We start from the raw sequence: 21,826 nt of genomic DNA on the forward strand, positions 1-21,826 counted from the left end.
GTCCAGATGACGAAGCCCTTTCAAATCGTGATTATCGGAGCAGGAATCGGTACGTTGCCACGCTGCAGTACCCCGATACATAGATCAACTAATAATAGGAAGGTGGTTTGGCCGCTGCAATATCCTGCTTGCGGTGTGGATGTGAGGTGACGGTCTTGGAGAAGGCTCCTGAAATTTCACCAGTAAGTTGACGACGACTCCTGATGTTCAGAAGATGCTGACGACTCGAAGATCGGTGCCGGGTAATGATCTATGCAAAAGTGATATTGCAGAAGGGGACACTCAAACTGACACTACTTTAGGATTCAAATTCCCCCAAATGCAGCAAGAGTCGTCCAGGCATTTGGCATTGAAGACAAGATCAGAGCAGCCGGGGCAGTGGAAGTCAAGGCGAACCATCTTAAGAGGTATAAAACTGGAAAGGTCCTATGTACCAGAAATGGTGGGAAGAAGATGATTGAGGACTTCAACGGACCGTGGTTGTCAGTTTTGTTGCTCTTCAGGTTGCAATTCTCTCACGGCTGACAATTACACAGTGTCATTCATCGAGCAGACTATCATGGTGTACTGTTGGACGAGACCCTTCGGTTGGGTGGTGCACTCCGACTTGATGCAGAGGTCGTTGAGATTGATTATGAGGCTGAGAGGCCCCAAGTCGTCCTCCATACGGGTGAAGTCATTTCCGGAGATGTTATCGTCGGGGCAGATGGTAAGCCACTCCCGAAGTGTAAGACAAAATCGACATGAGGTTGACACGAGGGATCTTCCCGGAAACCAGGTTTGTGGTCAAAGATTAGAGACATCATCTTGGGAGAGGCGTCTCCTCCAACTCCGACTGGCGACCTCGCGTATCGTGGGACCTTTTCCAGAGACCAACTCGAAGCTTTTAATGACCCGGGCATCAACGAACTGATCAACTCGAGGTGCACATATAACTGGGTGGGACCTGATCGACACAGTGTCTTCTACCCGGTCAGGGACGCGACCGCATTCAATCTTGTCCTGATTCGGCCGGACAACTTACCACCAGGCACGAGGACCGAGACAGGAGACATCGACGAGATGCGCATGACGTACGAAGGCTGGGACCCGGTTCTCTCCAAGATAATATCGTGTCACAACAGCGTCCTGAAGTGGAAGCTCTGTCACCACGATGAACTCCGGACCTGGGTCAAGAACAACCTGGTCATGATCGGCGATGCGTGTCATCCGACACTGCCGTACCAAGCTCAAGGAGCCGCCATGGCCGCCGAGGATGGGCTTGTTTTGGGCCTCCTGCTCGGCCGATTGCAGAATGAGACCAGCATACCCGACGACGAAAAGAGATCACACATCAACTCGGCTCTGCAGCTGTTCGAGAATCTACGAAAGAAGCGCACGACGACAAACGTCAAAGGGGCTCGAGCCAATCGAATCATGTACCACATGCACGATGGACCTGAACAGGAGGCTCGCGATCAAGACCTGGCCGACGTCGACTGGGTCAAGCCGTCCAGATGGGGCTGGGCAGATCCGGGTTATCAGAAGCAGATGCTTGCTTTTGACTCGGTGGCGGATACACATAAAGCGTTTGACCGATGGTTGAGTGAGGGTGGCGGGCAGGTTAATGGATATTCTACAGGCGCAGCGAACGGAGGTTTGAGGTTGTGAGTACGAAGTATTTCGTAAAGTATGTAGTAGCTGTAGACACTTGATATTGCAGAGGGAAACGGCGGACAGTGTATGTACTTTGAACTTGACTTTCAGCCGTGGCTTCATCATGGACAGATACAATATAGATTCTCGATTAAAACAAACTGTCATCAATAATTGCCCATGTTCAACACCCTCAGTTGAATTGTCGTCGGATGGGCGGCACTTTAGCTTTGTCGGCAAAACCACCACCAAGATTGCTGACTTGTTGTATGGGCGGGTTGGTCGCAGTGGCCAATGGACCATCCATCATCGCCTAGAACCTCCATGTTCTCACCCCTGTACCAGTAATAAGCAGGGACAATGCCCCCGGACTGTTTACCTATTTACTTAGTGCGAAGAGAGCCTCTTCGCCCCCCGCAAAACTCGGTTCACCCCCATCTTTTCGTTGACTCGGAAGGGTGAATGATGCTTCGACTTGCAACTTTGGATTCGAAGAACAATATTCTTCGTTGGATATTCCCATGCCAAAGTGTCGGGCTTGGAAAGTTGGAGTTTTCTGGACTCGGTTGACTTCGATCAGACATATTCCTCCTACTTAACAACATGGCGACTTCAGAAGGAGTTTTGAACATCTCGGATATACAGATTGTTTACCACCCGCCGCCGTGGCCCCATCGAGCATGTGAAGAGTGCAAAAGGTAAGTGTTCTTTGAACACGTCCATCTACTCAGTTGCCGGGCTTTTCACTGATGATTCATCTCTTTGTAGAAAGAAGACGAAATGTACCTAGACCAATTCCATTCCATCCCTGTCGTCGGGTCACCTTGGATAGTTAAGGCTAATTCGATGCTCACAGGCGATATGAAACGACCCAGTTGTACGCTTTGCACAAGAGTCAGCAGTCAATGCGTGTTCCCGACCAAGAGAAAACGTCCGGAGCGTGTGAGTGATAAAAGTCCACGGTCGAAAAAGAGACCGTCCAGAAGTCTCCCGGAACCTCTTTCAGACGAGATATTTGGTATGACAATCTCTAGTTCTCAACAAACTTCTTACTTTATAAACTATGCTAAGAGTCTTCTCCTGTTCAGACCGCCTGATGATGTTTATGAATGCCAAACAACAAGACGGGAGAGACGAAAGCACCAGTGTGAGGAGAGATGCGACATCCATACCACCGGACCAACTTTCCCCCCCGCCGTCTCGCGGGCGTAACGACAAGCCATCTACAGAAGTTCCTGGTAGTCATGAATCGATGGTCGACGTGTCTCCCACTGTCGTGAGTGAACCTCAGAGCTATAGTCGCGGCAACAATCACGGCCTTTTGGGGACGGAGATGGATATCCCAGATGTGATTCCTTGGGAAATGGAAGGTGGCCTCACGCCGTTCCTGTCCGACAACTATATCAATGACGCGTTTATCACACAAGATCTCTCTGGGCTGAATGCGGAGGTACCGTCAGATTCTCAGGGCTTGGGGTTGTCGGTCTCTCATCAAACCGATCGTCAGCATCTCTTAAGCCCACGGTCCCCGGCAGACACATCACAGGCGCAGCATCCCACCCGGACACTTTCGGCGAGTCAGCCTAGATTATACCAATTGACCGTATCAAATGCTCTGCTGAGAGAGTTGTGAGTCTCTTCCTAGCTTGCATCGCCTGCCACCTGCTGACATCGTTTAGGGTTGACGTCTTCTTCAGCAAGATCAATGCTTTTCTACCCATTTTTCACAAACCGAGATTCTATCAACAGTATTTTCCGAATGAGCCGCAACATCAAGGTCTGGCACACCGTCGACTGCCGTTAGAATCGGCCTTGATATTAAATGGCATCATGAGTCTGTCTGCAAGATTCGCGCAGCCTGCCGAATTTGACGGGGTTCCCCCTATCGCCAGGGGAGCATTATTCGCGAAAGAAGCGCAGTCGATATACGCCGACGCAATACGATCCCAAGGTGAAGAAGCCCCGACTCTGCCGTTTCTACAGGGCTGCATATTGTTGGCCTTCTACCACAGTACGAATTGTTCAAACACCTTCCAATGGGCTTTGATCGGGAGTATCACTCGCCTGGCCTACGACCTCGGGATCAACTCTGTCGATGAAGATATCAGTGCGCATCACCACCCCGATGAGCAGCCACAGTGGGCTTCTGTGGAAGACTGGGTGCACCGCGAGGAACTCCGTCGTGCTTGGTGGGCCATTTGGGAACTCGACACGTTTGCCTCGACGGTCTCCAAAAGGCCATACATGATCGACCGAAATACGATGAGGGTGCTCCTACCTGTCTCGGACGAGCACTGGTTTGCAGGTCACCCGGTCGCTTCCGCACCCATGGGGTGTACTCCTTCGACGGCCTGGAAGAGTCTACAAAATTCACCGAACCAGGATGAAAGGGCGTGGTTCCTGATAGCCAACTTCCTCATGGCGTTGGCAAACGACCTGATGATCAGAGGAGAAAATGTACAGAAAAGTGCAAAGGAAGAGATGGAACTCGCCATCACCTGTTTCAGTCTCAGTTTGCCAGAACAATTCCGTCTGACTTGTAACGCTCTCGTTTTTAATGACACCACTTTTGCGAGGAGTAATTGGATCATAGCTACCAACATCATGTTACAGAGGTAAGTAAGAACATCCGCAACGCAGAGAGAGAGAGAGAGAGAGAGACCTTGCTTTGTATGACTGACGATTTTTGGGTCATAGTGCCCGTACACATGCTGCTCTCACAATATGCACCCCAGACCAAAATGGTTTGTCACCTTCAGTTTCTTCCCCAGTCAGTGCCGAGCATTTCTCATCTGAAGAACAACGTTCCAAATCTGCTTCGCACAATTACATGCAACACGCACACAATGTCGTCAGGGCGATCAAATCTTGTTCCGCAGATTACTTGGCCTACATTTCACCCTTTTTGGTTTGTAGTCTCGTCGGAGCGAGTTCCATGCATTTCAGTCCCTTGTCACAGGGTGGTCCGCAGTCACCAAACGCAGCCGCCGAGAAGAGCAGCCTGAGTCGTGAAGTGGTCTATCTTGGAATAGCACAGATTGCTAGGTATTGGGGTATAGGTTCACTCATGTTGGGTAAGCAAAAACATGCTTCGATTACGATCAGGTCTCTTGTCTAACAATCTCTAATTTTGATCTACAGACCTAACACATGCTCTTCATAAAATGACGGGGGATTCTGGTGTGCCATTGACTGCTAGAGAACATGACCTTGCAGTACGTTACGTCAGTATTGCACCGGCGGCGAGGAAGAAATATCACTCATTATCATTACCGGGATGATGTGGAAGTCTCAAATGGACAAACGTCTGGAAATGTGTCCTTGCTATCGAGATTGCATAGCAACCCAATAAGCATTTAGGTGTAGCGAGTACATGTACATTACTGGATATGTTCAAATGAGTCTAGCCAAAACGATGAAGCCTCACGGAGGACAAGCATTTTACCAAGCTTTTTGGGCTTGTGTTTGAATTGCAGCCATATTGCATGATTCAATAAAAGTCAAGATATCATTGACTACGATCATCCGGGAATATATATTTCACCGCCAATCGACATTCCAACCAAGGGATCAAGGCCGAGTATCACTGATGTCCTTACGGAGTCTTTTGTACAGTAACCGGTGATAGGCGTGCATCGTGATCCACTATTTACTCTGGCGACGATTCTCCAAAGGCCATCAATGATGAGACGAAGTCATTCTCTCCGTCTCCCTCTCTCTCCACACAACAGACCTACTCGCATGGAGAACCCACGTCCCTTCAATCGAGCCGTTTCTCTCTGCCCATGGGGTAAAATGAACTGTACCCAACCATAAAAATGCCGTGAAAGAGGGGTTAGGATCAATAAGTCCTTTGCAGATCTCCAGCAGTACGCCGTGGTGGCTTTTACTCGTACAAGTTACGGCAACGACGGAGGAATCACGGAATGCCGTGATCGGCGGCGGCGGCGGCGGCTGCTTCAACGTCCCTACAGTACGGAAAGCTTTCGGCGTGGAGATGAGTACTACCAAGTCGTCAATATACTGTCCTCTTACTCCCGTACAATTTATACAGGCACCTTGACGTGCCACGGGGTTTGTTCTTTGAGGAACAAATAGGTTGATCTGTGACAGATACAATCAGTCCAGACTTCGTTTCGGTCCTGTTCTAGACCTCGAGACTATTACTACCCAAGGTCGCTCCTCCGTCTTCCCAAGAGATTATCATTTTTGTTTGATTGTGTCTTTTTCAATCCAAGCTGAGCTAAGCCCATACTTACTATCCTGACGTCTTCGCGACAATGGAGTCTGCAGACGAATTCAGCAACGAAAACAACACCAAAGCTTCAATGACCAAAGAAGAAACTTCTGAACATCTCGAACAGAGTACTGGGAGCGGGAGGAGGAGACAAACCACAAAAAATGAGTCTGGTATCACTTTGGTACCTCAACCTACCGACGATCCTCGTGATCCTTTGGTGAGTACTACATTACGTCCACATATTATGTCTCGAAAGATGTGTTTCCTGACACTATATCGGTCAACAGAACTGGGCGAGATGGCGTAAACTACTCACTCTGGGTATCGTGGCATTTGCTGGGTTCACCGGTACACTTCAAGCCGTCGGTAATGTCAGCAGTATCTTTCAACAAGGAGCTCTTTACGACAAAACCGGCGTCGAAATTACATATTCGGTATTGACATACCCTCCCACAAGTGCAAACAAAGACTGACTTTCCTGAAATAAAAAGGTCTCTGCGGCAACTGCAGGATTATGCGCAGGACCATTATTCTGGTCACCAATCTCCCGAAGAATCGGTAGAGGTGGTGCGATCCTATGGGCCACCGTTTTGACAATGGCTTGCACGATATGGGCCGCCACATGTACGGGTCCAGGAGATTATGTCAGTTTTGTCTTGTCAAGGCTGTTCGGTTGTTTGGCTGGATCTTGTGCAACTACGGGTATACATAACCCACCCTCCTATTCGTTTCCATCCTTTTTTATCAACAGCTAACGAACACCGTTTGTGAGGAAGGGAACAGTCGGAGCAAGTTACATTACAGATACATTCTTTTTGCATCAACGTGGGAAATGTTTTGCCTTTTACAACGTAATGATTCTTCTAGGGTACGTGTTGTGACGACTTGGTCTGTCTTTCTCCTTGAACTCTCCCCTCCTACTGACAGAGGTGTCGTCTTTCTTAGAACTTTGGCAGGTCCAACCTTTTCCGGGTTCATCGTCGGCAACGGTTCCCCGTGGGCGGTAGAATATTGGTACAATGTCGGTCTAGAAGGTTTTGTCATTTTTCTGATCTTCTTCTGCCTGGAAGAGACGGGTTGGACTAGACCTGGACGACCTACATTTCCGGTCCCTTCGACATCTTTTGTCCGACGATCCATCGATGTTTATTTTTTTCGAAGACCAAATGTCGCCGAAGGAATGAACAACCGAGAGACGGTATGGTCATATCATTTAAACCCCCAAGAGTTTGTCTTTTTTTGGAGAGGTTCATACTGACTAAAATCTCGTTTCTTGATTCAGCTTCGTTTGGCCATTATGCCATTCAGGATAGGATTGCATCCTGTCGGAATACTAGGTGGTCTCTTTCTCATGATTGTTTTTGGCTGGTAAGTACTGCCGTCTCTGGCACTCGGAACATAAAAAATTGAACAAATCTGACCTGATGATTGCAGGAGTGTCGGTGTAAACAACCTCTTGGCCGTATTTCTTCAGTCTCCAGTATCCGAAAAGGGGTATGGTTTTACGCCTAACCAAAATGCAGAATGTACGTTGTCCCTTACCGTTTTACTCCCATTCCACTTGCCTATCACTTCCGTACTACTTTACCTCCCAAAGTACTGACTCTGTGTGTGTGTGATCCAACAGTCACATTTGCGGCATGGGCAGGTTGTATTACGGGTCAACTGTACGGTTTGGCCTTCAACGACAAACTTCCCCTGTGGATCTGTCGCAAGTCCGGGGGGATATGGAAACCCGAGTTTCGTCTTCACGCACTGTGGATCCCTTCTTTCGTGGGACTCAACATCGGTCTGGGTCTGTTCGGAGCCGCCTTGCAGTACCACCTGCACTACATGGTCGCCGCCGTGGGGAATTTCTTGTTGAACTTCAGTTCCAACGTCGCCGTCCCCGTGTTGGTCAATTACGAGGTCGAATGTTTTACAAAGTACCCGGTCGAGGCGGCCACCATCATGAACTTCTACCGGACCATTTTCGGCATCGCCATTCCCTTCTTCATCGACGGCTGGGAAGCCAGTGTCGGGGTGGGTTGGGTTTTTGGCATGATGGCGTTCGTGAGCATGGTGGCTTTTGGTTTGATCATCGTCCTCATGTTTGCCGGTCACAAGATCCGTCATTATTTCCACAGTTCAATCATGTCGACCGAGGAAGGAACGAGGATCATCGGACAAGAAGTGAATAGGTTGGACGTTGAGGCTCACTGAGAGAATTCGAGAGATCGAACGGAAATGTATCTTCTTACGCTTGTTCGCTTAGGTACTTATTGTATTGTTCAAATACGCACGGACCTCACCTTGCTCTCTTTTGTTTTCTACAATGTCAAAACGCACGGTCCAAGTATTTTCCTCTTCCCTGCGGAGTATTTATTACTAGTAGCGTATTTCAATATATTGGCTTGTCAATGATGATAGCTTCAAGATGAGTGAACTGGTAAAAGTAAGGGTTGGTACATATACCATATATATATTTGATACAAGATCAACCCATCCACGAATAAATAATTCTGCTGTAAATATCTCCTGACTTCACTGTCGCTATACCAACTCGACTTGACTTCACATTCTTACATACCATCTCTACCTCCGTCTCTCTCTCGTGTCTATCTGTCAAACCACTCCCCGCATTGTTCGGTTCAGCTGCCACCGTCATCATTCTAGATTTCCATCCCCACATCAACCAACCATCTGGTATTTGGAACCGAATACCGCCAGAAACATACAAATTGTGTGAACCTCAACCATAAATACCTTCCTAGGGAAATAAAATCACACGAGTATCACTTCCCATCTTATCGACAACTTTGCAGACAAGAAAAACATTCGCCAGACGATCAAAATGTATACGACTCAAAAACCACCGACAATCCTCCTCGTACTTGGATTCTTCGTCTTGATCGCTCCACTCACGTCATCAAGTCCGTTGAGATCAACCACAACCACAGCAAAATCCCTCGACTCGAATTCAATGGGATATTGTTCTAGACTTTGTCAGAGTTTGGACAAATGTGAAACAACTTTCGGTCAACGTCAACGTCCACGTGGACGTGGTAGAGATGGTGCGGACGACCTGTGCGGCGGTGAACTACCCGAATGGTGTTCCGACGTGCCTGGATGTGATCAATACTTTTTGCAGGTCACACCACCACAGCAACAGCGAGAACAACAACGGCAACGTCATAATGACCCGAGTCCGACAACCAAAGTCAAGATTGACGGACCAATTTTACATATCGAGGATGATTATGATGAAAAAGTCCACAAAAAATCATGTGCGTCCATCTGTGATGATTATTGGTACTGTTCACGTCGTGACCCTTGGGGGGAACAATATTGTGGTACGATCCCTTCGAGTTGCAAGAACGAACCGAGGTGTATCAGTTTGGATTCGAATTCCCAATCTCACCGAGACGCCAAAAAGTATCCTGATGGGGAGCTGGGATGGGGAGAAGATGAGAATGACGACGACGTGAGTGATGAGAAGGAGACAACCATGGAACCAAAGCAAAATCAAAACCAACAGCAAGAGAGGATCAAAGAGGTCGAGTACGGACGTTGGCGGGAAGAAGAGGACGAGGACGAGGACGACGAGGTAGGAGATCTTTAGAGGAAACGAACCGAAGAAAACGACAGTGTTTTGGGAGGTGAGAACCTTTTGAATATTTTCTGAGACGAGAGGATCCGTAGTACCAAAGAAGAAAGGAAGAAACACACTGTTTTTGTTTTTTTTTTAACAAAAAAAAACTTCCCATCCCTTCTCCAAGGCACGTATACTCACCACGACGAAGAATACCCATCTCGTCCTTTGTTGCTGTTGGTTCTGTCGTGTCCCCTCGTCTTCAACATTTGACCAATCATGAAATGATTGACATCCTCATCTGCCCAATAACTCAAATGACTGGCGATGCTGGCAAGCAACGACACGTCAAACATGCCTTCTTGAATGTGGTAATCCACTCGGCCATTGCTGTTCAAGGCCCTGACCTTCATCTCTTCACGTTTCAGTTTCCGAGCCCTTTCCTGTGACAAGTGATGATATTCCGATGAACCAGCACCGCCAACACCAGCACCAAATCCGGCCGATGAACCGTGACCTTCCTCACCACCGGTTCCGTCGGTAGAAGCATCGTGTGATCGTCGACGTCTCTGAAACCCTGCGTAGAGCGTTTCAATCTCCGAGTCGATCAATGTCGGCGCTTGTTCGGTCGGAGGAGAAGATTTGGCCATGTTGGCGAGCTCTTGTTGTTTCTTGTCGCTTGAAACAACGGGGACATGTGGTGTCGTGTTGGATTGATGAGTCGACGTAGGAGCCGATGATGATGATGTTGATGTTGTCGGACCACCAGATGCCTTTGCTTTGTCTTGTGGCAGAGCCTGTTCTTCACCCGTAATCCCCAAACTCCTGTTGATCAAACTCGACGCCACCCCGGACGTGAGATTGTACCAGCTCGACATGACTTGTTGGCCCATACGGGCCGTCACATTGGCGATGCCGGGCGCCGCAAACAGACCCTTCTTGGTGTACGGGAGAGGTTGGGATTTCAATTGTGCCATCGCCGAAGATATGAGCGGTTCCATTCGATAAGCTATAGGGTCTGTCGGATGGAATATGTTGTAGAGTTCACGGCATTTGGGGGATGACGTGCTGATTGGGATAATGTCTCTGGCGGCGGCACCGGAACCCGGTGGTTTCAGTGAGCTGTCAAAAGGGTCGTTCAGCATTGGGTCCGGATCAAAGGGAGAAGTAGGTACAGCAGCTGCACCAAAAGTACTGGCGCCCAACGTGGACCGAGCGGCGATCGTTCTTCCCTTGAGCATCTGAAAAAGGGCTATCGGAGATCCGACACAAAAGAAATTCTCCACGTCAAAATCGAGGTGCAGATCCTTTTGTTCGACATTGAACTCTCTAGAGGTCTTGCTGGACACCCGTCGCGGTCTTGTCTTGCTGGGCTCTTCTTGACGGCACAATATGTCGAACAGGATCGCACTGCCGAGAGAATGACCACAAAAGCTGACTTTCCCCGAAAACCCCGTGCGCTGTTTGAAGAGCTGATAAACTCGGTTCGATTCTTTCTGTACGATGGACGCAATGTGTTCTCGGTACGCGCTTTGGTACAGGAGGACGTCCATGGCAAGGTCGGTGATCAGATTGCGGACAGCTGGTACCCCCTCCACGGTGATGTCCTGCAAGGAAGGGTACTCATCATCAAAACCGTCATCGGCATCTCCAAGGTCGAATTCTTTGCGATTTTGCTTTAGGCTCTGCTTTGGGAAATCCAAGAGGTGCCGCCAGCACACCGGTAATACCTGGACTCTGCAGTTTTTGGGCTCACCGCTAAGTGCCTGTAGATCAGGAGCTGATCCATAGACTGCCTTCATGGTCTTTCGAAGAGTATTGACATCGTGGATGAACTGTAAAGTAATCAGTATACGGTCCGAGTGGGAAAACATAGGACTCACATTGATACTATCTAGCCTCAGACCGAGACGTTGACCAATGCCGTGCGTAACAAGAACCAAATGATCGATCTGTCGAGCTTGATCTTCACCGTCTTTTTCTCGAGCCTCTTCCATTTCTCGTTCTTCCTCTTCCCGAGCATCTTCTTCGGCTTGACTTTGCGAGTCTTGAGTGTCTGGCATGCCGGCAAGGGATGAGATTTGTCTCTCAAGAGCGGTTCGACGAGGTTTCTCAGGTTCTTCTTCTACCTTATCATCGACAACTGGAGCTACTTCTGCCGGAATTTTGGCAGACCGACGCTTCTCTTTCGTACTGGTGCCATCGGCCGTTTTGGAGTCGGCCTTTGAATCGGTAGCCTTGCCATCCGCCACTTTTAAATCTGTCCAACCGCGTACTACCTTGGTTCCGCCATAACCAACAAATCGCCCATATACCGTACTGCTCATTCGTGACAGGAAGTCATCAGTGGACAGATACGCAACGGTAGCATCTTGATAGGTCACAGTTGTATTCATATGTGATCCGAAAAGACGGTAGATATTTGATGGGGTAGATTGATTATCATCTTGCGAAGGTTGTGCCGAGTGAGCCGTGCCATCAAACACCCCAGAAGTCGGCCTGCTCCGGGGTTGCGAGGTAGATCGCTGTCCCGTCAGACCTATCCTTCTCCATGCGGCAACCTTTAGATAGCCTTCTTCAAGTTGATTGGCAAGATTCTCATCGCAGGGCTTCAAGGATGAACCATCACTGTAGAACCAACTTCCTCGACGAACTTCATATACTGGGCCAAGCCAGTAGGCGGGCTCTAGCTCACGTTTTTCGATGTGGACGTCGAAAAGGTAGTCCTCATTAACAGGGACTTTGGTGCTCGTAACCTCGGAGCCATCACGATGGGCCGCCTCATCATTATCAAGTGACTGAAACGCCTTCTCGATGGCTGCCGAGTCAGATGCCGAAAATGGTACCAATTTCTTTGGGACCTGTGGGGGCTTTGGCTTTTCATCAGAATTCGTCTCTGCCGCAAAAGGTTTTCGTTTGGCCACGTCAACCGCATAGTACCATCGCGCCTTGAGCGGCGGACAGTCTTTCGGATATTTGCGGAGACTGGGTGACGGTCGGAGATTGATAGTGTGGTCGAGACCTGTCGACTGTTTCAAGCCCGGAGAGCCTTCGCTTGGTTTTACGAGAGGAGACTTTGGCGGAGGAGTATTACTCCTGCTCCAAGAGGTAATTGAGCCCAAGAACGAAGAAGCTGGTCTCGATGACTCAGCCATTCCTTTCCGAATAGCCCTTACGAGGGCCGGAAATCGATCCAATGTGACGGCATTAGTAGGCTTTGGCGGTGGTCTCCAAAACACACCGACACAGAACTGTCAAGGGCTAGAAGATTATGGGCCAGAGAGGCCGAAGGTGAGGAGACAATTGATGGAAAAACAAGGGACAGACTCTAGGTATGAATATGAATAATGAAAGCAGTTCTCTTTATGATCATATGGTGTACATGTTGCCTTGTTTTGGACGTGTCACCTTGATATGGATCATATTGGGATTAGCGAGGCACATAGCACGCCGCCACAGAGTGTGGCTGATCACGTGCTCACGTGCACCGCCTCACGTTGGCGGGGGATTCTGCGTCATTCCAATTCCAAGTTGTTGGCCTTGCGACTCGCTCAGCCTTCAGCCTTTTCAATTCCACAATAATAAGCTGCTTGCGACGCCTGTTCAGGCACCACAATTACAGACTGCTACATATTCCCAGTGTTGTCCAGTCCGTCTCTTTTCGACCCTGACAGTTCTCCCCTTGCCTTCACCGGCGTTTCCCTACTATTGCCAATCAAACCGAGCTTACTCGCGCTGGGTAACAGGCGCCTCCCTTGCCGGTCACTATGGCAGCTATCCTCAAACTAACCCGAAAATACCCCCAGTTCCAGCAGAACGAAATCTTCCAATTGCAAGATGCATTTCGAAAACTGGACGTCGACGATAAGGGGTATCTAGACGAAGCCACCGTCATCAAGGCCACCCAGCAGTCCGAGAGACAATCCTATGATGTTGTCAGACAAGCGCTCAAAGAGGTGGAACTTGACAGCTCGAGACGAGTAGAACTCGAAGATTATGTCGACCTCATTTCGAAAGTGCGCGGCTCTCCACCGACTCAGCAGCGTATACCGAGCGGGTCAGTACGACCGGGTGCGGGCAATGGCGCTCCTACGCCTGGACACGCTTCAAAGCCCAGTCTCGGAGGAGGGGCAGGGAAGATTCAGGTCCAAGGCTCTTCTGCAAACGTTACACACACTATAAACGAAGAAGAAAGAACTGCTTTCACCACCCACATTAATGCCGTCCTTGCCGGTGATCCGGACATTGGCCATCTATTGCCTTTCCCGACCGACACCTTTGAAATGTTCGACCACTGTAAAGATGGCTTGGTGCTGGCAAAACTCATCAACGACAGCGTTCCGGACACAATCGATGAACGTGTGCTAAACACGCCAGGCAGGAAGATCAAGACACTCAACGCCTTCCACATGACGGAGAACAACAACATTGTCATTGAGTCTGCCAAAGGTATCGGTTGTTCTGTGGTCAATATTGGTAGTGGTGATATCATCGAGGTTCGAGAACATCTGATTCTTGGTCTCATCTGGCAGATCATCCGACGTGGTTTGCTGGGCAAGATTGATATCAAGCTACACCCCGAACTTTATCGGCTCCTCGAAGATGATGAAACTCTCGAGCAATTTCTCCGACTTCCTCCCGAGCAGATCCTCCTGCGGTGGTTCAACTACCACCTCAAGAATGCTGGCTGGCATAGGCGAGTTAACAACTTCTCTGGAGACGTCAAAGATGGTGAAAATTACACGGTTCTTCTCAACCAGCTGAAGCCCGATATATGTTCCAGGGCTCCTTTACAGACCAGAGACCTCTTACAACGAGCCGAGGAAGTCCTTCAGAATGCCGAGAGGATCGACTGCAGAAAGTTTTTGACTCCCACGGCCTTGGTAGCAGGAAACCCCAAGCTCAACCTTGCCTTTGTCGCCAACCTCTTCAACACTCACCCTGGTCTGGATCCTCTTACAGAAGAAGAGAAACCCGATATCGAAGACTTCGATGCCGAAGGTGAACGCGAAGCTCGTGTCTTTACTCTCTGGCTCAACAGCATGGATGTTCAACCCACGATCAACAACTTTTGGGAAGATCTCCGTGATGGCACAATTCTGCTTCAAGCCTATGACAAGGTTATTCCTGGCAGTGTCAACTGGCGTCACGTCAACAAGCCTCCAGCCCATGGCGGTGAAATGTCTCGATTCAAGATGGTGGAAAACACCAATTACACTGTCGAATTGGGCAAGCAGAACCACTTCTCGCTCGTTGGTATTCAAGGTGCCGATATCACCGACGGGCAACGAACACTTACCCTGGGTCTTGTCTGGCAGCTCATGCGTCGTGACATTGTCAGCACATTATCAGGTGTTGCTCAACGCATGGGTAAGAGAGATCTTTCCGACTCCGACATGATTAGATGGGCAAACGACATGTCTAAAAGAGGTGGTAAGAACTCTGCGGTGCGATCTTTCAAGGATCCAGCTATTACCAGTGGTGTCTTCCTTTTGGATGTTCTCAATGGTATGAAGAGTAATTACGTCGATTATGACCTCGTGACTCCTGGAAAGTCGCAAGATGACGCCTATGCCAATGCCAAACTATCCATCAGTATTGCCAGAAAGATGGGTATGTATCTATCTTTCGATACAAAATGGGGACATGAACTGACGCCTGTTTAGGAAGCACAATTTACCTTTTGCCAGACGATATCGTACAAGGTCGAGCTCGGTTGGTGACAACTTTTGTCGGTGAGTAGTCTTGTCCGGGATCATGTGAACGATAGAATGTGAATGCTAATGGATTTTTCAGGTGCATTGATGAGAACAGCCGAGAAGATGGGCGCATAAGGTACCTACCTTTTGTGTTTATCTCAGTATCAGGGCCTTCTTGCTGGGCTCTTGGAAGCGCTGGCTTGGACGGAGAACCCAAGAAGAAGAGGTCTAATTTTTCAAAACTCAGGCCTTGTTGTATACCTTTCCTGGACCAGCAAGTGGTGTCAGTCCGTATGGGACGCGGAGACAGGGAAACACGGGCAGGGAGGACGATGATGTGTCTCACAAAAAAGGCCTTGGTTGTTGAACAATTCAAGCCCACCATCAATTTTGTTGTCTCGATTAAGCCTACTTTGTTTACCTGGTACTTACGAGAACATTTTCTTTAGAGAGAAAAAGAAATTCATTCCTAAGATTCGGCTCGAGTGATAAGATGCTGACACTTTCGCTCTCTATCTCGTTCGATCCTACTACGTAGCCTCAATGGACCTTGGCTTCAGGTCTCTCGAGAACATCATGGTCTACCATCAGAGGCGCAATGTCACAGTGTATGTATGTGTCGTTGCTGACGACAATGATTTCAAGTTTCCCTGTCTGCCCTATTTGGTTTGTTGTCTGCCTGGTCTTGTTCTTTGGGCTCTGACATGGGTTCGATTCAGAAGTTTTTGGGGGTTCCATGATCACATCCTGGAGAGAAAAGGAGAGAGACACGTCGCCAGGGCGTGTCCTTTTTGTCCCCAGGTTTTGGTTCTTGACTCGACTCCACCTGACCACCCGACTCGAACCCGGCCTGGGACCGAGTATGGTCCACATCAAATCACAAGTGTTCCTCGAACCACTGCACGGCCTGCAGGAAGGCATTCTCCTTGGCGTACTGGGCGACCCGGTTCTTGGGGTCCCCCCGGACGGCGAACCCGTGCTCGACCCCGCTGTACAGGTTGATCTGGTAGGGGAATCCCAGGTCCTTCAGGATGGTCTCGGTCTCGTGCCGCTTCTCGGTCGGGAAGATGTGGTCGGTCTCGGCGGCGGAGATGGCCAGGGGACCCTTGAGGTCTCGGAGCTCGTCGGCCTGGACGAACGAAGGGTGGGCCGTGTAACCGACGTCGATCTTGCCGGCGTCGGGTCGGAGGTGACGGACGACGTATTTGCCGCCGAAACAATATCCCACGGCACCGATTTTCTTTTTTGAACAGAAAAAAACGACGCGATTCGAGTTAGCCGGAACGATGCAAGGAAGTGGGGACGTGACAGGAATTGAATGCGAGGAAGATTGAATCGATGAAGACCGAACTTGGGTGGACAATAGGACTGTGAAAACTCAAAAGTACAAACCAACCTTGCAATTATATTTCGTCCTCATTTCGACCAGACAAGAATCGACAATCGGATCTACCGTCGGTGGCGTGTGTGGGGTTTTGGATTCGCTGTATTCCCCCTGCATCCACTTCATGATGTCAAAATCTCCAGGACGATCGAGCGGGATGGGATCCTTGTGGAACAAATCAGGCATCATGACAAAGTATCCGTTGGCGGCGAATTGGTCCGCGATGAGGTTCGCATTGATGAAACGATGACCGATCACGTCGGTGATGCTGACACCCGACACAGGCAGTCAGTTGTCAGTATAAGAATTACCAATACCAATGTGCGAGAAGTGGTGATACGAGGTATGGATGAAAAGAACATGAACACACACAAAGATTGCAGGACTTACATCAAGATACCTTTTTCTGTACTCTTGTTTTCGGGATATTTGGTGTAGATTTCAAAATCACCCAAGGTGGAAAACTCTCCCGTCGCGGTACCTTCGTGCTTGACACCCTGGTAACAACATTTTCCCGGTGGATGGGACGTCATGTTTGGAAAGTGATGATGATGATGATGATTTGTGTGTAAAGAGAAAGATACAGATGGATCAAAGATGAGGGGTTTTTTTTTGGTGTGAATATGAAGAGAAGATGACGAAGATGGAAGTTTTTATGGGCAGTTGGTTTATCGTCAAGTGAGAGAAGGATGTGACAAAAAGATAATGGTAGTAGAGGAGGAGGAGGAAGATGGAGGAGGGGGGGCGGCGGATGGCCTAGGTTTTATTTACTTCTCTCGAGGATACGAAGTTACGAGATACGATTTAGAATCTGTGTAGCTCAAGGTAGTAATCAGCAAGGAGGGAAAGCGGGCGAATGACCAAAAGGGTACGGAGTATCTAAAGCAAAAAAGAGAAGTCCAGGGTTCAGCTCGCAACAAGGCATCCCAAAGAGGGACGACGATATACTGTTTAACAAAGGGACCACCAACTCGTACTTTCGAAAAAAAAAACAACAAAACTCAAAAAGAATCCGATTTTTACCAGGTACGAGTACGAATGATCGGAATTAAAGCGCGGGAAATTTTGGTCAAAAACCTGTACGTCCAGACTTTGTTCGCGACGGCAAGATAAAGTTAGGGAATCCAGACATGGGTTGGTACAGTATGAGTACGAATGTGAGTAGTACGAGTACAAATGATGATGATGATGATGGAGATGTGAGATTAGAGAGAGAGAGAGAGGGGGGTCATGATCGAGGAAAAAAGAGCGATGACGATGACGAAACGTGGTCCCGAAGAATGTTGTTGTTGCCCCTCCATGAAGTTGAGGCTAAAAAGAAGATTCACCACCGGAGATAAAGGATATAATCATTCAAACAACGACTCGGGAATATGAGTAGTGCTGTAACTCGTAGAAGAGGAAAGCGAAGGAAAAGAAAAAGAAAATGACGTTACCCACGAGACGGTACTTCTACACCAAATAATGTCCTAGCCTCACCTACTGCACTTGTAATCCGAAATATACCCACCTACTACGAGTACGAGTACCCACGAGGACCACATCTGTGAGGGACCACCATTTACAGGTAACCACATTTTCGAGGTCAAAGATCCTCGGGCCGTTCTAACCATGAGACGAGCCCCGATCATCGGGTATCGCGGCCCTGTACTGGCAATTGACCAACATTAAAGTTCCGACCGGACACCTGTGAGGATAGAAGGATGAGTATTTTGCAGTAAAGCAACAGACTACAAGCAACAGACTACCTAGTCCTCTATCACCACTTCTCTCTACCTCAGTACGACCAAGGTATAGTAGTCATCATCCACCATCAATGTCGATAGCCAACAGAACCCTCACTGTACACCCAAACCACATGTAGTCGTATCGATACGTGACTACAGGATATACCTGTAGGAAGCTCCATAGTTCTCCTCCCCGACGTGAGCACCGGTTTTGCCATCTCGGGCCGCAGCAGCTTGTGCCTCGCCCACTTTGCCATATTTCTTGTCCAGTTTCTTGTTTTCCCAAACCAACAACGTCCTCAAACTCAGTGCGAGGAACGCGTTGAAGAACATGAATGCAGCACAGATGCTCTGGCCCTTGACATATCGTGGTCCTTCGGATTTGGGAAAGATTCTGGTACCGAGAAAAGGACCGGTCTGACCGACGAGATTGAGTAACATGATACTGTGGAAAAGTGTCAGTTGTCATCCTGGACAGGTATTTTGTTTCCCGTCTTTAAAAGGGGACAAAACTCACCCCATGCCTCGACGGGTATCACTTCCTTGATTGTTGACCACCCACGGGAGAATGTTGGCAATGGCTGGGAATACTCCACTGGCACAGAGAAAGGTTCCGAAATACCTCGGAGCTACCGGCTTGCAGGTGGCCAGCAGAATATAACCAATGCCTCCAACCACGCTCAGAAAAGCAATCATCAATCCACGTTGTCGCGTCCGATCCGCGATGTAACAAGTCCCGATAGTGACGATCGTTGAGACAAAGTAGGGCGGCGCCGAAAGACCTTGAGCATTGATCGAAGAGAAGCCCATCTCGTTCAGAATGGTGGGCAAGAACACCGGAAGGGAAGAGTACGAGACATTGCATGAAAAATACATCAGCTATAACATGGTCTGTCAGCTCGGGAGTCACAATCCAACGTAACGTAGCTTACGGCGGTGAACCACGCTTTTGCATCAAGAAGAGTCAACCCAATATCTTTGACGTTGAGCTTGCGACCCTCTTCCTGAGTACCGTGTTGCCGAATGACCCTGGCTTTCGCCACTTCCTTCTCCTCCGCTGTCAAGAATTTCGCACTTTCGGGACTATCTGGGAGGAAGAACCAGGCGATGGGAGCTGCCAAGATGGTGGGAATGCCTTCGACGAGGAACAATAGTCTCCAGTTGGCGAGATGGGAGTGGCCGCTCGTGATACCGTACGCAAGGGCGCCAGCGAACATGCTCGCAAATGGCGCAGCCGCCAGGAAAATACCACTTCGAAAGCCATGTTCGGAGCGAATATAAAAAAAGGAGAGCAGATACGGGACCGACGGGCCGACTTACCAAGCAGTCAGCATTGGATACAATTCTTCAGAGGCACATCGTGAACTGGAAGCGACGACACAGAACCCTGGACTAAGACATAGCCCTGATGGAGAGGAGGTGCGTGGGTGTTGGGACCTTCTGGGAGTCACTTACATCCGGCCTCAGCAGCACCAAGTAGAAAGCGCAATGCCATCTCTCCTCCCCATGATTGTGTCGCTGCCTGGCACGTTGCAATGATGCCCCTGATTCTGTATTAGACGAGGACAAGCTAGTGATGGGATGACACGACATACCAAGCAAGGGTGATTAGACACGCCCACGTATGCGGTTTCCTGTAGCTTGTTAGTGGAGAATATATCCAACACAGACCTAAATAGGTATATCGCACAGTATCTTCCACATGAAAGCCTGTGACTTGTTTAGCACCATCAATGCCTTGACATGCGACAAATCTCTCTTACCTGGAATTGAAAAGTGCAATAGGAAATGTAGAAGATGGTCAACAACCAATCGTATCTATCACCGGTCAAGGACAGATCCTTTTCCATTCCCGCGATTCGTGCATTGCCGATATTGGATCTGTCGAGATAGGACAACAAAACTGTACAACATCATCGCTCATCATTAGTCTAACGTGCGCGACAGCAAGACATGTAGTCGCTCAGCAGCTCAAAGCCGAGCGAGTAATGCAGCGTAGGAAGCACACGTTTGCAGTCGTCCTAGCTCAATTCGTGGTAGACAGACGGGATCAACACGTACACAAAAAGGTCACTATTGGCGTGACATGTAGGTCTAGTTTTCGCACCACTCGCTTCTCAACGTCCGCAGCATAAGCGAGGGTCTGTTGACTGTGAGTCTCATCTTGTAAGACTCCAGTTTTTTCGGGATCATTTGGACTCGCTGGCTCGGCCTGGCTGGGCTGTTGAACATCAGTCTGGGCAGCGGTGGGCGGAGGTTGCTCGGTTTTGAATATAGCCATGACGGGCCAGTAGAGAGAATCAAGCGTGATGCGTGCGAAGCTACGAGATGCAGGGCCAAGAAAGCACAGATATCAAGCTTGAGGTGAATATCATAGAGACGTGAGTTAAGATTGCGTCAAGAGGGCTGGACCTTCAAGAGACGGAGCTAAAGTCGATGTTCGGTGGCATTCGGTCATATGACAGCATTGGAACTGAGCAAAAAGGCAAGGAGCGATGATGAGTGTGTGACTCGAACGGCGCGAGCAGACGATCACTACCGTAGGCAGTATCTAGACTGGTATTCCATGCTCGTACGAGCACCAGGGCAAGGAATAACAAGGGCGCGCGCGAGTACAACGAAGCACCGTACTCGGATTAGGTAAAGGTGGGATCATCTGTGGGGAGACGAGGTTGTATTGGGGAGTTCTGTACATATCAACAGGGGCACACCCATGCAGATCACAACAAGGGGAATATTTTTCCGCGAGGAACCTTCCCCACGAGTGGCATGATACATGCATAACCATGTTTAATCTCCGAGCGTGTGAGTTGATACAAGTAATGTACGTAGGAAATTATGTTGATTAATGATGAAATATTGGCGATGTCGAGCAAGATTGAGAGGAAAACGCTGGGATATTTTTTGTACGGCGAAGAAGAAAGAAATAGTGGCTGACCGGAAGAGGAATAGTGAATAGTGCCAAGTTTTTAGTGACGAGCTTGTTCTGCACCTTCCGCCAATCACCGTCTTGCCCAGCCTGCGCCCTTGGTTCTGTGCTTCCTGTCACCCGCGATATACAGTGTACAAATCCCAAAAAACCACGAGAGGGAGGGAGAAGCGTGCGCGAGTGTCTGTGCAAAAGATCTCGTCCAGAACGAGATGAACGACCGGATCGACTTCTGATTTACGTATTTCTCCTCAACGTGTCAGCATGCGCACACAACGTGTCAAAACACGCGGTGCTCCCTACCCAGCTGCACAACAACCTCCTGAAGACAAGACACCATCGGCGTTTTCAGTCAAACGGCTCAACTTGAAGGTGGTGTCTTTTTACGAAATTTATACTCGGTCAAGTTTCTACAAGGGTCCTTTGACAGGCAAGGAGTTTGGTACCCTCCCATGAGTGAGAAGAGGCCAACGGCTGAAATTGACCAAAACGAGTACGAGTACACGTATGCAGTTTCATCGTGTGCGCTGAGGCGTGTCAAAGTTGATCTGACAGCCTTTCAACCTGGTATCGGACACCAATTGGTCACTCGTATCGGATCACGCCAATCGACACAACGACTCCCATTGACCTACTCTGTT

The 21,826-nt window shown here is 49.0% G+C and overlaps 6 protein-coding genes across 7 annotated transcripts; 3 read left to right on the forward strand and 3 right to left on the reverse strand.

Annotated features, from left to right (window-relative positions):
- Positions 1-2,238: 2,238 nt before the first annotated feature.
- On the forward strand, positions 2,239-4,916 carry PV06_06587 (uncharacterized protein; the record flags this gene model as incomplete). The annotated part of the gene is made up of 6 exons (XM_016407724.1): positions 2,239-2,333; positions 2,492-2,577; positions 2,724-3,264; positions 3,315-4,250; positions 4,333-4,709; positions 4,777-4,916. 6 exons carry the CDS (start codon positions 2,239-2,241, stop codon positions 4,914-4,916), a joined length of 2,175 nt encoding a protein of 724 aa, XP_016261204.1.
- A 3,475-nt stretch (positions 4,917-8,391) lies between these two features.
- PV06_06588 (uncharacterized protein) lies at positions 8,392-9,579 on the forward strand. The gene has a single exon (XM_016407725.1). The coding sequence runs from the start codon at positions 8,709-8,711 to the stop codon at positions 9,474-9,476; it is 768 nt and encodes a 255-aa protein (XP_016261205.1). The 5' UTR covers positions 8,392-8,708; the 3' UTR covers positions 9,477-9,579.
- On the reverse strand, positions 9,321-12,812 carry PV06_06589 (uncharacterized protein). Its single transcript, XM_016407726.1, has 2 exons — positions 11,330-12,812; positions 9,321-11,281 (listed from the first exon to the last, which is right to left on the reverse strand). Exons 1-2 carry the CDS (start codon positions 12,599-12,601, stop codon positions 9,644-9,646), a joined length of 2,910 nt encoding a protein of 969 aa, XP_016261206.1. The 5' UTR covers positions 12,602-12,812; the 3' UTR covers positions 9,321-9,643.
- Positions 12,813-13,011: 199 nt separating this feature from the next.
- Positions 13,012-17,290, forward strand: PV06_06590. 2 transcript variants are annotated; one of them, XM_016407728.1, is made up of 4 exons: positions 13,012-15,059; positions 15,113-15,181; positions 15,243-16,757; positions 16,814-17,290. In XM_016407728.1, the coding sequence occupies exons 1-3, from the start codon at positions 13,214-13,216 to the stop codon at positions 15,278-15,280; spliced, it is 1,953 nt and encodes a 650-aa protein (XP_016261208.1). In that variant the 5' UTR covers positions 13,012-13,213; the 3' UTR covers positions 15,281-16,757; positions 16,814-17,290. The 2 variants fall into 2 exon arrangements, with proteins under 2 accessions (XP_016261208.1, XP_016261207.1); XM_016407727.1 differs by having other exon boundaries at positions 15,243-17,290.
- Positions 15,615-17,231, reverse strand: PV06_06591 (uncharacterized protein). The gene is made up of 3 exons (XM_016407729.1): positions 16,920-17,231; positions 16,542-16,797; positions 15,615-16,385 (listed from the first exon to the last, which is right to left on the reverse strand). The coding sequence occupies exons 1-3, from the start codon at positions 17,060-17,062 to the stop codon at positions 16,023-16,025; spliced, it is 762 nt and encodes a 253-aa protein (XP_016261209.1). The 5' UTR covers positions 17,063-17,231; the 3' UTR covers positions 15,615-16,022.
- Positions 17,291-18,292: 1,002 nt separating the features above from the next.
- Positions 18,293-20,537, reverse strand: PV06_06592 (uncharacterized protein; the record flags this gene model as incomplete). Its single annotated transcript, XM_016407730.1, has 8 exons — positions 18,293-18,701; positions 18,774-19,135; positions 19,189-19,571; positions 19,712-19,800; positions 19,852-19,890; positions 19,947-19,966; positions 20,020-20,159; positions 20,318-20,537. 8 exons carry the CDS (start codon positions 20,535-20,537, stop codon positions 18,410-18,412), a joined length of 1,545 nt encoding a protein of 514 aa, XP_016261210.1. The 3' UTR covers positions 18,293-18,409.
- Positions 20,538-21,826: the final 1,289 nt, after the last annotated feature.

This window comes from Exophiala oligosperma, assembly GCF_000835515.1.
Source record: "Exophiala oligosperma strain CBS 72588 unplaced genomic scaffold supercont1.6, whole genome shotgun sequence".
Classification (NCBI taxonomy): Eukaryota; Fungi; Ascomycota; class Eurotiomycetes; order Chaetothyriales; family Herpotrichiellaceae; genus Exophiala; species Exophiala oligosperma.

Excerpts from the sequence above, each read along its gene's own strand:
- PV06_06590 (XM_016407727.1), top strand. The coding sequence starts at position 13,214 with ATGGCAGCTATCCTCAAACTAACCCGAAAATACCCCCAGTTCCAGCAG. Across the intron at positions 15,060-15,112 it reads CAGTATTGCCAGAAAGATGG|GAAGCACAATTTACCTTTTG; the intron begins GTATGTATCTAT and ends ACGCCTGTTTAG. Across the intron at positions 15,182-15,242 it reads GTTGGTGACAACTTTTGTCG|GTGCATTGATGAGAACAGCC; the intron begins GTGAGTAGTCTT and ends TGGATTTTTCAG.
- PV06_06589 (XM_016407726.1), bottom strand. The coding sequence starts at position 12,601 with ATGGCTGAGTCATCGAGACCAGCTTCTTCGTTCTTGGGCTCAATTACC. Across the intron at positions 11,282-11,329 it reads TGAGGCTAGATAGTATCAAT|TTCATCCACGATGTCAATAC; the intron begins GTGAGTCCTATG and ends ATTACTTTACAG.
- PV06_06591 (XM_016407729.1), bottom strand. The coding sequence starts at position 17,062 with ATGACGTCCCATCCACCGGGAAAATGTTGTTACCAGGGTGTCAAGCAC. Across the intron at positions 16,798-16,919 it reads ACAGAAAAAGGTATCTTGAT|CATCACCGACGTGATCGGTC; the intron begins GTAAGTCCTGCA and ends GTCGGGTGTCAG. Across the intron at positions 16,386-16,541 it reads GGACGAAATATAATTGCAAG|AAAATCGGTGCCGTGGGATA; the intron begins GTTGGTTTGTAC and ends TGTTCAAAAAAG.
- PV06_06588 (XM_016407725.1), top strand. The coding sequence starts at position 8,709 with ATGTATACGACTCAAAAACCACCGACAATCCTCCTCGTACTTGGATTC.